This window comes from Bos javanicus, chromosome 1 (assembly GCF_032452875.1).
Source record: "Bos javanicus breed banteng chromosome 1, ARS-OSU_banteng_1.0, whole genome shotgun sequence".
NCBI lineage: Eukaryota > Metazoa > Chordata > Mammalia > Artiodactyla > Bovidae > Bos > Bos javanicus.
Window position 1 is genome coordinate 153,948,049 of NC_083868.1, and position 13,720 is coordinate 153,961,768.

General features: G+C 54.2%; 2 protein-coding genes across 11 annotated transcripts in view; one reads left to right on the forward strand and one right to left on the reverse strand.

Moving 5' to 3' along the window:
- The window catches only part of PLCL2 (phospholipase C like 2), a 212,366-nt gene extending 208,826 nt beyond the window's left edge, over positions 1–3,540 (forward strand). Inside the window, exon 7 of the mRNA XM_061427830.1 lies at positions 3,160–3,540. Within this exon, the coding sequence (XP_061283814.1) occupies positions 3,160–3,339 (180 nt within the window). The 3' untranslated portion in view covers positions 3,340–3,540. The remainder of the gene's footprint in view (positions 1–3,159) is intronic.
- A 1,423-nt stretch (positions 3,541–4,963) lies between these two features.
- Positions 4,964–13,720, reverse strand: part of TBC1D5 (TBC1 domain family member 5) — a 599,010-nt gene continuing 590,253 nt past the window's right edge. For all 10 annotated transcript variants that reach the window (XM_061427849.1, XM_061427904.1, XM_061427893.1 and 7 more), the window contains 3 exons: positions 7,866–7,945; positions 6,906–7,022; positions 4,964–5,964 (listed from right to left, as the gene is read on the reverse strand). In XM_061427849.1, the coding sequence (XP_061283833.1) occupies positions 5,683–5,964; positions 6,906–7,022; positions 7,866–7,945 (479 nt within the window). In that variant the 3' untranslated portion in view covers positions 4,964–5,682. The remainder of the gene's footprint in view (positions 5,965–6,905; positions 7,023–7,865; positions 7,946–13,720) is intronic.

Below are 13,720 nucleotides of genomic sequence, written 5' to 3' on the forward strand. Positions count from 1 at the left end.
GTGAGAGTGGCCACCTTTGTCTTGTTCCTGATCTTCGAGGAAATGCTTTCAGTTTTTCACCATTGAGAATGTTTGCTGTGGGTTTATCATATATGGCCTTTATTATTTTGCCCTTGTATGCCCATTTTTGAAGGTTTTTTTTTGTATCATAAATGGGTGTTCAATTTTGTCAAAAGCTTTTTCTGTATCTATCGAGATTATCATATGGTTTTTATCTTTCAATTTGTTAATCACATTGATTGCGTATATTGAAGAATCCTTGCATCCCTGGGATAAACCTGACTTGATCATGGTGTATGATCGTTTTAATGTGTTGTTGAATTGTTTGCTAGAATTTTGTTGATGATTCTTGCATCTGTGTTCATCAGTGATATTGGGCTGTAATTTTCTTTTTTGTGTTGTCTTTGGTTTTGGTATCAGGGTGATAATGGCCTCAAAGAATGAGTTTGGAAGTATTCCTTCCTCTGCCATTTTGTGGAAGCGTTTTAGAAGGATAGGAATTAGTTGGAGGGTTAATGGAGGATAGCTAAAGATTTCCCAGTTTTGCAAGAATATGCCAGGGGACTGTAGGATGGAGCAGAGCTCTGATCATCCATTCCTAATTATCCATGATTGACGCTGTCAAATATCAAGCAAAACAGTTCCAATCAGTCTCCCAGGGTCAGTTCCCTAGTCACAAAAAGGGAGAACCCCAACAGATGTCCCATCAGAAATGAAGTGAATGACCTTGTCCAACGAGGAAAATGCCAACCAGTGCTCTGCCACAAGCAAAACCCACCCGCCGGGGCCCTCACACCCAAGCCTCGCGTGCACAAGCTGGAGCGACTTGGCCCAGGTGACACTGAAGGGGGGCCACAGCGCTGCGACTCTCAGTCCCAAGCGGCCTTGTGCCCTGGGGTGGTTCGCAGCTGTCAGGGGCACTGCCTCTGACGTCCCCAGAGTGAAATGTACCCTGCAAACCGCTGGGACTCAGGGAGGGCTGCCTCTGGCTGGGTCAGCCTGTCACAGGCACACACTCCTGGCTGGCCTATGAAAATCCCTGGCCAACGGGTCTGTGTGCCTGACACAGGCTGAAGCCAGACGCCACCAAACGCTGGAGTTTGGACCAGAGAAAGGTTTACTGTAGGGTCACGCAAGAAGGGTAGTTGTGTCCGCAAACCCCCAAACTTTCCAAAGCATTTCAGCACAGCAATTTTAAAGGCCAGGGGAGGGAAAGGGGTCCCAGGGTATGTGATCGCTCATGCACAATTCTCTGACTGACTGATGGTGGTGAGGTGACAGGGCAGTGTCACAGGAGTTAACGTTATCAGTCCTTAGGCTCCAGGAGGCCTGGGGGCTATGTGCTCAAGGTCGTCAGGTAGTTAACATCTTCCATTTGGTGGTGGGGGGAGGGGTTCACATCTATGAAATAATTTAGGAAATGTGCATCAGATACAGTTATTTGGGTGCTTCAGAGGAGCTAAAGCAGCGCATGGGGGTGGGAGGGAAGTCCTGTCTGGGGAAGGCCCCACAGGATCCTGCTTGGTTACATCAGTGAAGGCTGTTCCTGGGCGGACAGGAAGCCGAGCAGGAAGGGGCAGCTCGGAACCCACCATCCGAGTGAGCCTTCAGGTGGGGGCTTTGGCTCCAGAGCAGCCTCAAAGTCCTAGAGGGCCCCACACATGCTGAACTCCAGCCACTCATAACCGCACCCCCGTTTTCCTGAAGACGAACAGCGCCTGGCACCTCCTCAGACCCCCAGAGGGGTCCGAATGCCCTCTTCCTCTTCCCTCCGCTGTGTGTAATGTGAAGGAAGGTGCCAGCCAGCCCTGGGGTAGCAGGTGGCTGTCCACTCTCTGGCCTCACGTGGTCACCACACGTGGTGGCTGAGGGCGGGAGAGCCTTTGTGGCCACACCGGTCACGCACCTCAGGAGGGCCCTCCATTTTTCTGACAGTTTGACAAGAAAGCTTTGACAAACTTAACTGGAATAACAGCATCCCTGATGTTTTAGCTCAGTATAAAAAACTGTGTAGCGCCGATACGCTTTGAAATGTTTTTATTGATGAGGACATCTCTTGTGGTCACACAGTAAGTTTGTTGATGGGCCCGCTGCTGCTGGGTGGCTGCTGGCTCCGGTGCTTCGCATCTGCCGAGGTCATGCCTTTCTCGGCTGCTCCAGCCTCTGCCCCAGCCCTGGGTGAGCAGCCGTCAGCAAGAGCCCTGCCTTCAGCTACATCATCTAAAGATTATTTTCTGAAAACCTTAATTATTTGACCTGTAAGGTTGTTATAAGTCTTTCAAAGTACAAAGAAAATGGAATTAGTTATAAAACTGGAAGCAGAATGTGTGAAACCAAATAGCGTTTCAGTTTCTCAAATGAAAACACTGCCAAGCCAGTGTGGTTGGTGTCTAAACCCAGACCCCTGGGTCGTGGGTGGGTGACGCCATTTTCAGTAGCCTTTGCTCTTCAATGGGCTCTGAAGCGACAGGCGTGAACGCCGCCGCAGAGAGCACCCTCCCAGCCTCACACCCTTCTCTGCTTGGCCTCGTCCCAGCGCCAGGTCCGGGGGCCTGGAGCTGCAGGCGCGCAGAGCAAAGTAGGTGTGAGGGGGTGAAGCCCGGCGGCTCCCAGGCCCGGGGTTGGCACACATAAGGGTCCCTGGTGTTGCTGCTGGATAACGGTCTGGTCTGTTGACAGTGCTGTGATGACTTGTCTGAACGTGAGAAACGTAAGACTCAAGCAGATAAAGAACTCTTGTTTTTACCACCTTAATTACCCTAGACTACCTGGAGAATTTTGTTTTTAAAAATTCTGTCACCCTATGGTAGATCTATATATACTGACATGGAAAGATTGCCAAGACATGACTTTTGGTGGAAAAAAAAAAGGAAACTGAAGAAAAATATAACGGCTTGATTCAATGTATGTAAAAATAAAATACCCTAGAAAATGGAAAGGCTGATCGGGCAGCACACTCCTGGGAGTCTGCTGTCGAGAACTGGGAGAACAAACTTTTTTTTTGTTGTTAAAACTGACCTATTTGTATTCAGTGCGATCAGAAATAAATGTGCCCTCTTGAGGCATCAAAATGTTTCTGTCTCAGTGGAGGCCTGTGCTGGCAGACTAACTGCGGGTCACGTCTCAGCTCATACTGTCTCATTGCGTGTCTCATCACAGGGACAAGCCGACCTCTTGAAATACGCCAAGAACGAGACCGTGGAGAACCTGAAGCAGATCCACTACGCGGCAGTCTCCTGCGGACTCAACAAGCCAGGCACAGAAAACGCCGACGTCCAGAAGCCGCGGCGGAGCCTCGAGGTCATACCCGAGAAGGCAAACGATGAGACTGGAGAATGAGCGGACTTTCTAGAGATGATCACAGAGTCTGTAACTCTAGGACCAACTGTCAGCCGGATGGGACGTTCGCTTTGCACTCACTAATGAAAATAATATTGGGGATTTTAAAGCACAACTGGAATAGCTCATTGCAGTCTATTAAAACTGTGAATGTATGTAGCAACCCTGCTTATGGAGGCAAATAAACTCTTTAACAAGAAACTCTCTTCCTGGCCCAAACAGGCTGTGTTTGTATACAAAGATGTCATCATTCAGTTCCAATGTGAACAACAGACTAGCCACTCGGGTTCCATTGAGAAGCAGACATTTTCCCAACAGAAAACAATGTCTTAAGATACAGATGTATGGTCTAATTAGTATTTAGTATGTACTGGGCGGGGGGTGGGGAACCAAATCCTAAAATAAGTTTTACTTACTCATGTATGATTGCTGGGGCCTCTGGGTGCTGGGTGATTCTGGCAGCACGCCTGCTGAGAGCCGTGCTTACTAGGATGAGTAGCCCGACCCCTGAACGTGCAGAGCCACGGGCTTCCAGCGCACTGCGGTGGGACGGCCGCTCCTGGCTGGAGACCCCTGCTGGGTGCGCAGGCCACGTAAAGGCCACCGGTGTGGCAGCAACGCACTGCGCATAGCTTCTCACTGTATGAAGCAGTGGCCACATTAAAGAGATGATTTATGATAGTTCTCCAATAGCAGTGCGTGCATTTAATGAAAGTTTAACTTTTAAAATTTCCAGTTCAAGGTAATTCTACTAAGAGTGGCCAGCGACTTGGTAAACAGCTTTGTCAGAAGCGTGTCTGGTTTGGCATTTTGCTTTCGGTACATACAGTGGCCCCGACTTTACACAGCGGCTGCTCTCTGTGAAGCCAACACCTCGCCCCCTTCTCAGCTTCTCAGGTCCTGCGGGGGGCGAGCCTGGACCCCGTGCGGACCGCGGCCAGGGGCACGTGGAGCGGCTGCAGCAGCTGCCGTGTTCCTCCGGCCAGCTGAGTCGTTAACACCAGACTTTATTTTCTGGATCAGTGAAACGCCACACTATTTTGGAAGAGCTACTGGACACTGCACCCTAATGACTGCTTCTCCCAAACCAAACTGCTCGCAAATTTTGGAAGTGTAAAAGGTTTCTAAATCCTCAATAACTGCTTTTTGATTTGTCCATTTTCTTTTCAGCCACTCGGGTAAGTGAGCGGGATAACTATGTGGGATCTGCACTGTGGTGCCTCACGGCATTGGCTCAGGCTGATACACTGAATTTATTTCTGCCCAGACCCTGAAATATCCTTTTACAGAATAAGTCCTCAGCCCGGCTCTTATCGCTTGCCTGTGCATCTCCACTGGTCTTCACTCAGTATCATTCCAGTTAGAAAATTAAACCTGTTACTTGAATAATAATAGTGCAGTTTCCTGCTCACACAAGTGAGCAGCCAGCCAGTAACCGAGGCTCTTAGTTCTGAAATAAACTCTACATGGAAAAACAAAACGAATAGAAAATAGTAAAAAATTAAATGTAGATTTGTAGACTGAGAAAATAATGTGTAATTTAGATTACTGTTAGCAATCCTTGAACTTATCTGGCCAGTAAATTGCAATATTCAGTGAAAATCCAGAAATCATAAAAAAAAACTTAAAATATTAAGAAATTGCTACATTTATAGTAACAGAAGGTATTAGCCAATATGTGACTTAAATGGGAGCAAGGCACATGTCACTTTTGCGGTTCACACAGGCTTTTAGCATCAGCAAAACTGAGAACCCAAGATCATTCCATCCGACACTTCCTTTCCCAGAGCAGAGGCTGCGTACAAAAGCGGTAAGCTGTGCTGCCTGAGCTCAGAGTCTGGCGGGGGAGTGACCCAGCGCAGGGTCAGTCCGGATTTCCACACTGCAAAGGTCAACCCTCTTTTGACCTTCTCTTCAAAGGGATGAGCCAAGCAACAGGAGAAAGCAGGGCCTTCCGGGAGCTGCCCCGGCTCCTGGAGGCCCTGCTGCAGCGGGCGCCGGTGGGGCGCGCAGCAAGGCCGGCTTGGCGCTCGCGGCCTTCTTTTCCGACGCTCAGATTCCGAAGGTGAAGACGGCTGTCTGAGGAGGGGCGCTGACAGCCGGGTCCGTGGGGTCTGAGGCTGGAGAACACTGGAGCCCTGCTGCGCCCGCGCCCAGCTCTCCCCAGCTGTCCGCCGGCGCCCCAGGGGAGGCTGGAGGCCCGCTCCTCCTCCCCCGGACGGCAGGAGTGCGGAGGAGAGGTTGGCGCTGCCTGGCGGGCTTCCGACGCAGGCCCCGAGGGCGGCACCCGGCCGGGCGCGGGGGCAGGGGCGTCTCCCGGGGCAGCGGGGTGGCCGGCGGCCGTCAGAGGTCCAGGGGGCTCACGATGGTGAAGCCCGAGTCCTTGCTGTGGCCACTGCTGTCGTCGTCGGGGCTGGAGCTGGGGTTGCTGGAGGAGGCGGAGGCCGGGCCGGTCAGCGGGTCGGAGAACACGAGCACCGGCCGGGCGGCGCCCCGGAGCGGCCGCAGCGGCTGGGCCTGGCCCGCGGGGCTCAGCCCGGCGCCGCGCTCCTCGCAGTCCTTGGAGACCAGGACGAAGTCGTCCGCGCCCGGCCGCTCCCGGCGACCCGGGGCTGCTGGCGGGGCCTGCAAAGGGGTCAGGGCCGGAGGAGGCGCGGTGAGGGGCGCTGGGCGGGCCCTGGCTCCTCCCGCGGGCTTGGGGGGCTCCTCCGGTGGGCAGGGGGCTCCTCGGAGGGGTCTGGGTCTGTCCCGCCCCCCGGGGCTGGCCTCTGGTTTCGTCCCACTCCTGTGTGCCGTCGGGGCAGATATCCCGGCACAGGCTGGCCCGCCTGGAGTCCAGTCACTGGCGCCCGCTCATCCCTCGAGCACCGGGGTCTCCCAGGACAGTGGGGGGCACTGGGAGGGTCTACAAACACATGGACCGGGAAGGGCCTCTGCCAAAGAGCGGAGCTGCGAGAAAGGACCTCACAGGGCTCTCTGCTGGAAGAGCACTCTTAAAGCTTAAAGAGTCCCATTTGAAAATGCCGTTCTGCTTCTTTAAAATCATAAAAAAATAAACAGTTTGTAAGCATCTGGATGCTACTTTTTGAGACGGTAACTTGGATGAGATTTTGCTAAAATATTCACTCCCTGGGCCTTCGCAGAAAACGTTCCCTGACCCAGGTGGCTTACGGGGTGATGGACACTGAGAAGTCCCTCCCCCTGAAGGCCAAAAAGCTTCTGGCCAAGTAAAGTACACTCTGGACAGCATCGGGGAAGCAGGGTCGGCACTCCCCCTGCGAAAGGGGAAGGGAAGCCAGGGCTGCAGCCATCGGACCGGGAACAGGCAGAGAGCCCGCTTCCGGGGCTTCCTAACGGACCTGCAGAAGTCCAGGCGGAAGCCGCTGCTTACGGGTGTGCGGGCTGTGCGCTGCCCAAGTGCGGGAGCCGCCGGTCCACAGTGGTGGCACCGCCCCGAGAACACACCCCGCACAGCTGTGTGCAGCACCCCCCACGTGCGGTCCGGGGCTCTCGCCCCTCCCGCGGTGAACGCCCCCAGGGCCTGCCCCACCCTGGGAGCCTGGTACCTGCTGGGCGGCGCCGCTGGAGCAGTAGTGGTCGTCTGAGATGCTGATCTGCTCATTGTCCTCGGCCTCCAGCTGGCTCTGGTTGAAACGCAGGGAGCCCTTCAGGATGTCTTTGATCTGATTTCAAAGAAGACGATCCATGAGAAAGGCCAAGGGGTCTGCCTCTAAACGTCACCCAAACCTCGGGTACATCTGACCCCGACTCCACCGACCACTCTGGTTTTTTTTTTTTTTTTTTTTGCTGTGCCTCGAGGCTTGTGGGGTCTCAGTTCCCTGACCAGGGACTGAGCCTGTGGTCCCTGCAGTGGAGGCATGGAGTCCTAACCGCTGGGCCGCCAGGGTGCCCTGACCAGTCTTCTCTTGTGTGGGTATGAATATATGACCGGAAGAAAGAACAAACCAAAAAACACCCAGCTCTGCCTTATGGATGACATTGAGCCGTCCCTGCCGGCATGGCCAGGCCCTCACGGGGACAGGCGTGGGGCAGTCTCCGGGGTCCTCCACCCTGCCCCAGGGAGCGCCCTCGGCTCCGGGGGGCCTCGCCCGGCTGAGGGCCAGTCAGGTGGGCTGATGGTGAGGGCTCTGCACCCCTTCACGGACATTCATGCTCCGTCTGTCTACCAAGTACAACCCTTGAGGGGCCCAGGCTGCTTAGAGGAGGAGATTCTTTGGGCCTTGTGCTCCCAGGACGTCCACGTGTCTACAGGGGCATGACTGGACTTGAGCAGGACACAGCCCCCGTAGCAGCGTCGGAGAGGAAGGGGCGAGAGGTCAGCGGTGGGGGGACCGAGAACCATCCTGGCCACTGGCCGCAGGCTGCTCAGACATGACTGCCGGGAGGAGCCGGGGCCACGCAGGAGGGGTCCGTGCGGAAGGGACGTCTGGCCTGGGGTGCCCTCCCCTCGGTGACGGGCACAAAAGGCTGGCCTGGGTGGCACTGGGTCAGGTGAACAGACATACCTGCTTTAGTCCGGCCAGGGAAACCAGAATCTGATCCTCTTTTTCCAAATTTTCCTGTAATATCACTTCTTGAATATTTACTGAAAAATAAAAGAATGACATTTTATAACTAATGCCCTGAGTGTAATTTATCTGCTGCCGCACCATCACTTCAGACCAGTCGGGGAATTCCTCTGCCACATTGCACAGCAGCTCTTTCTACCAAGGGTGCTCTGCTCAGCCAGACACGGGGCAGGGGCTGGGTGCAGGAGAGAGGGCACAGAGCCTGGGACACAAAGCCTCCCACCAACGTCCCATGAATGTGTTCTCACAGCGACAGAAGTGTCTTACTTCCGCTGACAGCCCGGAGCTGCCCTTGCTGACCTACGGCGGGGTGGACAGCATGGAGCATTCACCCAACGTTTCCGCTAGGCTTCCTACACTTACCAGGATTCAGTGCTGTTAATTCACCTCCTCTGCCTAAAGACCAGGTCCTCCTGGTGACAGAAATTAAAGAAACTATCTAAAAACAGTGGAAACAGTGGCAGATTTTATTTTCTGGGCTCCAAAATCACTGTAGACACTGACTACAGCCATGAAATTAAAAGACGTTTGCTCCTTGGAAGGAAAGTTATGACAAACTTAGACAGTGTATTAAAAAGCAGAGACATCACTTTGCTGACCAAGGTCCATATGTGGTTCTTCCAGTAGTCATGTATGGATGTGAGAGTTGGGCCATAAAGAAGGCTGAGCACCGAAGAATTGATGCTTTTGAACTGTGGTGTTGGAGAAGACTCTTGAGAGTCCCTTGGACTGCAAGGAGATCCAGCCAGTCCATCCTAAAGGAGATTAAGCCTGAACATTCATTGGAAGGAATGATGCTGAAGCTGAAGCTCCAATACTTTGGCCACCTGATGAGAAGAGCCATCTCACTGGAGAAGACTCTGACGCTGGGAAAGATAAGGCAAGGGGAGAAGGGGATGACGGGATGAGGTGGTTGGATGGCATCACCGACGCAATGGACATGGGTTTGCGTGAACTCCAGGAGCTGGTGACGGACAGGGAGGCCTGGCGTGCTGCAGTCCATGGGGTCGCAGAGTCGGATATGACTTAGCAACTGAACAGCAACAATCTTTAAAAAATATAGTCAAGTACGTTGTCAATTCAACAAATTGTAAAAAGAAAAGGACAAACCCATGGCACTGTGGTTGTCGCCAGATAGCGATGCCTGTGGAGTCAGCAAGACTTAACCCCCTCACCGGAGCTGTGTCTCTGTGTCTGCAGGAGGCCTGGCCTTCATGCAGACTTGACCCGAAGACCCCCTAAGCCAGCTCTGAGCACCAGCGTCACGCTCATCTGTTCACCGAGAGCCTCAGCAAGCGAGGGCTGTGGCCTTCTGCATGGCGCGCCTGAACCCCCGGTGCTCCTGGGCCTGTGCTTCTGGGGAGGGGGTTCTTAAAGAGGGGGTGTGCGAGTGAAAGCGCGTCCCCACCCTGCAGGGCTCCTCTGGAGACTCTTGGTTGGGCTGTTGCTGCTAAGTCACTTCAGGCGTGTCCAACTCTGTGCGACCCCATAGATGGCAGCCCACCAGGCTCCCCAGTCCCTGGGATTCTCCAGGCAGGAACACTGGAGTGGGTTGCCATGTCCTTCTCCATCTTGGTTGGGGGTGGCAATTAGAACACATTTTTATGACACCGTCCGAGCACCGAGCTGAGAACCTGTGCAGGAAGAGGCTCACCCTCCTCTAAAGCTGCTCCCTCCCTTCCTGGGGCCATACCAGGAGTCCAGTGACTTGGCCCGTGAGCCTGGCTCTCAGCCCTGCACTCCATCACGCTGTTCGAGGCTCTGCTCTGGGCCTGGCCCCTTGGCCTCTGGCGCCCAGGCCGCCCCTGGCGCGCTCGGTGCCCGCAGGAGGAGAGCGGGGGCAGTGCCTGCCTGGGGCCTGGGGGCTCCATCCTCGGCTCTCCTGCATCCTCCTGGGAGCGGCCTTCCTGCCCACCCAGACCATGTGCCCAGGCCACCCTCAGGGCCCCTGCCGTCAGCTCCTCTATGGCGCTGACAAAAGCGCTGTCACACCTGAGGCTGGCTTATCGGTTGGCTGTCACCCCTAGCGGGGTCTGCTCAGGGCTACACCCAGCCCTCAGCAGGATAGCTGGCAAACTTCAGGGGCACGGTGAGTGGTGACCGACTGAACAAGCATGGGAAAACACCCTTGGAACCTGCATTTCGAAATACTGCCATCCTTGTTGTTGCTGTTCAGTTGCTCAATCGTGTCCGACTCTTTGCAACCCCAGGGACTGCAGCACTGTCCAGGGGACAGGCGTCCCTGTCCATCACCAACTCCCGGAGTTTACCCAAACTCACGTCCATCGAGTCAGTGATGCCATTCAGCCATCTCATCCTCTGTCATCCCCTTCTCCTCCTGCCCTCAATCTTTCCCAGCATCAGGGTCTTTTCTAATGAGTCAGCTCTTCGCATCAGGTGGCCAAAGTACTGGAGTTTCATCTTCAACATCAGTCATTCCAATGAACACTCAGGACTGATCTCCTTTGGGATGGAGTGGTTGGATTTCCTTGCAGTCCAAGGGACACTTAAGAGTCTTCTGCAACACCACAGTTCAAAAGCATCAATTCTTCAGCTCTCAGCTTTCTTTATGGTCCAACGCTCACATCCATACATGACTACTTGAAAAGCCATAGCTTTGACTAGATGGACCTTTGTTGACAAAGTAATGTCTTAACTTTTTAATATGTGATCTACGTTTTTCATAGCTTTTCGTCCAAAAAGTATTTCCAGCAAGGGGCAAGGCAAAGACTAAGTCCCATCAACATAAGTCCAGCCTGAGACTTTATTAGAATCTTCACCAAGAATAAATCTACAGACCATGCTGACAAGTCCTCTTACAGACAAGAGCACAAAAACAGCAGCCGGAATTTATTCAGAATGTGACTGGAGTTTCTGGCTATTAGAAAGGCCTGCTTCAAAACAAGAAAGCAAGATGAATGGGAATGGGATAATAGATATAATTAGAGACTGAATGTTTTTGGTTTCCTTAAAAGCCTGTAACAATTTGTTCTCTCTCAATAAACACACACACACACAAAATCCACTCAACAAGACATTAACGGCAACCAAATGCAGAAAATTGACGAGACAGTTCTGCAGGTCTTTGGGAGGACTGAAAACGTTGCCTTTGTGTTGACGACTCTGCCTGGGCTTTTAGGGCTGAGCTGGGAGGCGGAGCGCTGCCTGGGCGCTTTGGAAAGGCAGAGGTTTGGCCCACTGAGTCGTGAGGGTGCAGGGCTCTGCTCCCGGCCGGTAGGGAGCCCGGCCGGTGGGTGTGGGGGCTCCAGGGCTTCGGCAGGAAGCCCAGGGGTCTCGTGCCTGAGGATCTAGCGGAGGGAGGCCCGTGGAGCCCATGTCTAGCTCTGGGGGCCAGGAAGAGAGGTGACTGTGGAGAGCAAGCGCTGTGCGCATCCTGCTTGCCCCGGGGACTGTGACCTCCTGCTGCCTCCTGGATGGTCTGCTGGGAGCACCGCCTGAAGCCAAAAGGCTCGGCCACAGCGCCTGTTCCTACCTTCAACGTGCTGGGACCCATGGCCGAAGCACTAAGGACCGAAGGCCTTCAGGGCCGAGGGTTCAGGCCGACAGGGCAATCAGAGGCTCTGACGGGGACAGAGCCATCCGCAGAGGCAGCAGGGACCGGAGGGCACTCAGAGGCCCTTCCTCCATCAGCAGAGACAAGGGAGACCCCAGAGTCCTGACTCACCCCGGCAGGGCGAGGAGACAGGGCGGAGAAACTAGCTGTGGCCCTCGGTCCAGATGAGACGGGGGACCAGTAAAGAAGCAAGTCTGCCTTTAACCGGCAGAGTTAGGCCTCGGGCTGCCATTGCTGGGAATGGAACTCCAGAACAAGAGTTTCACACATCCGAGTCTGAGTGTGTAGACTGACTCTCCCACTCAGAGCTGAGGTCTCACCACGTCCTGCTGGCCACCCGGGACCGAGACCCCATGGACAAGGAGCCCCGCCCCGCCCCGCCTTGCTGGCAGACTCCCATAAGCCCCAGGACTTCAGGGTGCAGTGGCCGTGCTGGCGGGAAAGCAGAGGGCAGCGGTGGGTAAGGAGCCAGAGCAGCAGAAGCCTCTGGTCCATCAGCCTCTGTGGGAAGCCCCCTTGCTCCTCAGGGCCTCCTCTTCCCCTGACAGCACGGCAGCCGCGGCCCTGACCTCACGGCCGCTGTCTCTGGAGTCTTAGGCCGGCGCGCGCTGGTGGGCACCCCCCAAGTCCCTCCCCAGACGCTTCCATGCCCCCTGCCCCGGGTGGTCCTGTGACAGCCGTGGTCCGCGCTGTGAGGGAAGCCCCAGGAGCCTCTGGAAGGCGCCCCGGGGGCTGACTCTGTGCCTTTGGGGCCTCCCCTGTCCGCGTGCCCCTGGAAGGCAGCAGAAGCCCCGAGGGTCCCCTCAAGAGCCTGCGGACGACGGTCTCAGGGCTGCGGCAACAGCACCTGTTCGCACTGCCTGCCTCTGGGCTGCTCTGCTTTAAGAAAAATTCATAAATAGCTTCCTGGTGTGTCTATTGTCTTGGGGGTTAATGGACCAGAAGCTAATGGACAAGCGTTGTGGCTGAAAACGAGGGGAACGCACGCTCGCAGTGGAGGGCCGGGTCAGAGCTGTGGGGCGGGCGTGCTGCGCTCGGGTCCCTGGAGGTGCTCCCTCCTGCCGTCCTCCCACCGTGAGGACGTCTGTCAAGACCCCACTTCCACAGAAGGTCACCGGCACGGATGCGGGTGGATGAGAACTGGGTGGGACGCCCTTGGCCTCGTACAGCAGCCAGACTGCCCGTCCCCTGGCAGATCGCCCAGGCCTTCTCACGGAAGGGGCCGCGGGCAGGGCGCACCCCGAGGAGAGGAGCCTGAGCTCGGTGTCCTCAGCAGGGCCTCCCGCCCGCAGCTCTCCCGCCCGGCTTCCTGGATTCAGTCAGAGTTCACCTTTTTGAATCTGACGGAAACCAAGATCTTCTCCCCAGAAAGTGGACACAGACAAAAACGTGCACTTCATTTTCAGGCTGCGTGCTCAGTAGCTCAGTCATGTCCAACTCTTTGCGACCCCACGGACTGTAGCCCACCGGGCTCCTCTGTCCAAGGACGATCTCAGCAATACTGGAGCGGGTTGACATTGCCTGCTCCATCATTTTAAGGCTAAACCTCAGCTCTAATCAACTGAGCTAACTAGCTGCACATAAGCAATTCAGGGTTTACAAATCCAAGTCCAAACAGATTACCTTCAGAGGCTGCTAAATGCCCTGAATGCAAATGTTTTTATTTAACTCACAAACTACTGACCGTGTAAAGCCTTTGCCTAGCCAGTTCCACCACACAGTGATTCAAGGCAGTGTTCATAACTGTTTTACTAACATACAACTTCTCAGTCACTAATGTACTAATTTAAGTCGAATCTCTATGTAAAAAAGGAAAAACATAGTCTCTTTTCATACCTCATGATATTAAAGGCAGAAACGTGAAATGTTGAAAATTTTCAAAGTAACGCACATTTTTCCTTCTAGTAAGAGGCAGAATAAATGATGATATAAAGGCTCTTTCGTTTCTGTGAAGAAGGAAGATTACGTTCTTTATAATCTCCTTATATTTAAGCATTACCCATTACAGATGTTGGGACATTGAAATAAAAGGGGGAAAAAATTCATAAAACTAACCACTTCTGTGGAAATCCCACAAAAATCTCATCAACATAACCGTATATCAATGTAACGCATTCAAGCATCCGGCCTCCCCTCCGCCCCTGCCCACTCGCTGGGCCCTGTCCTGCTTATCCTTCACTCTTGTCACTGTCACTCGGAGACGAGGCCCCACGACTAA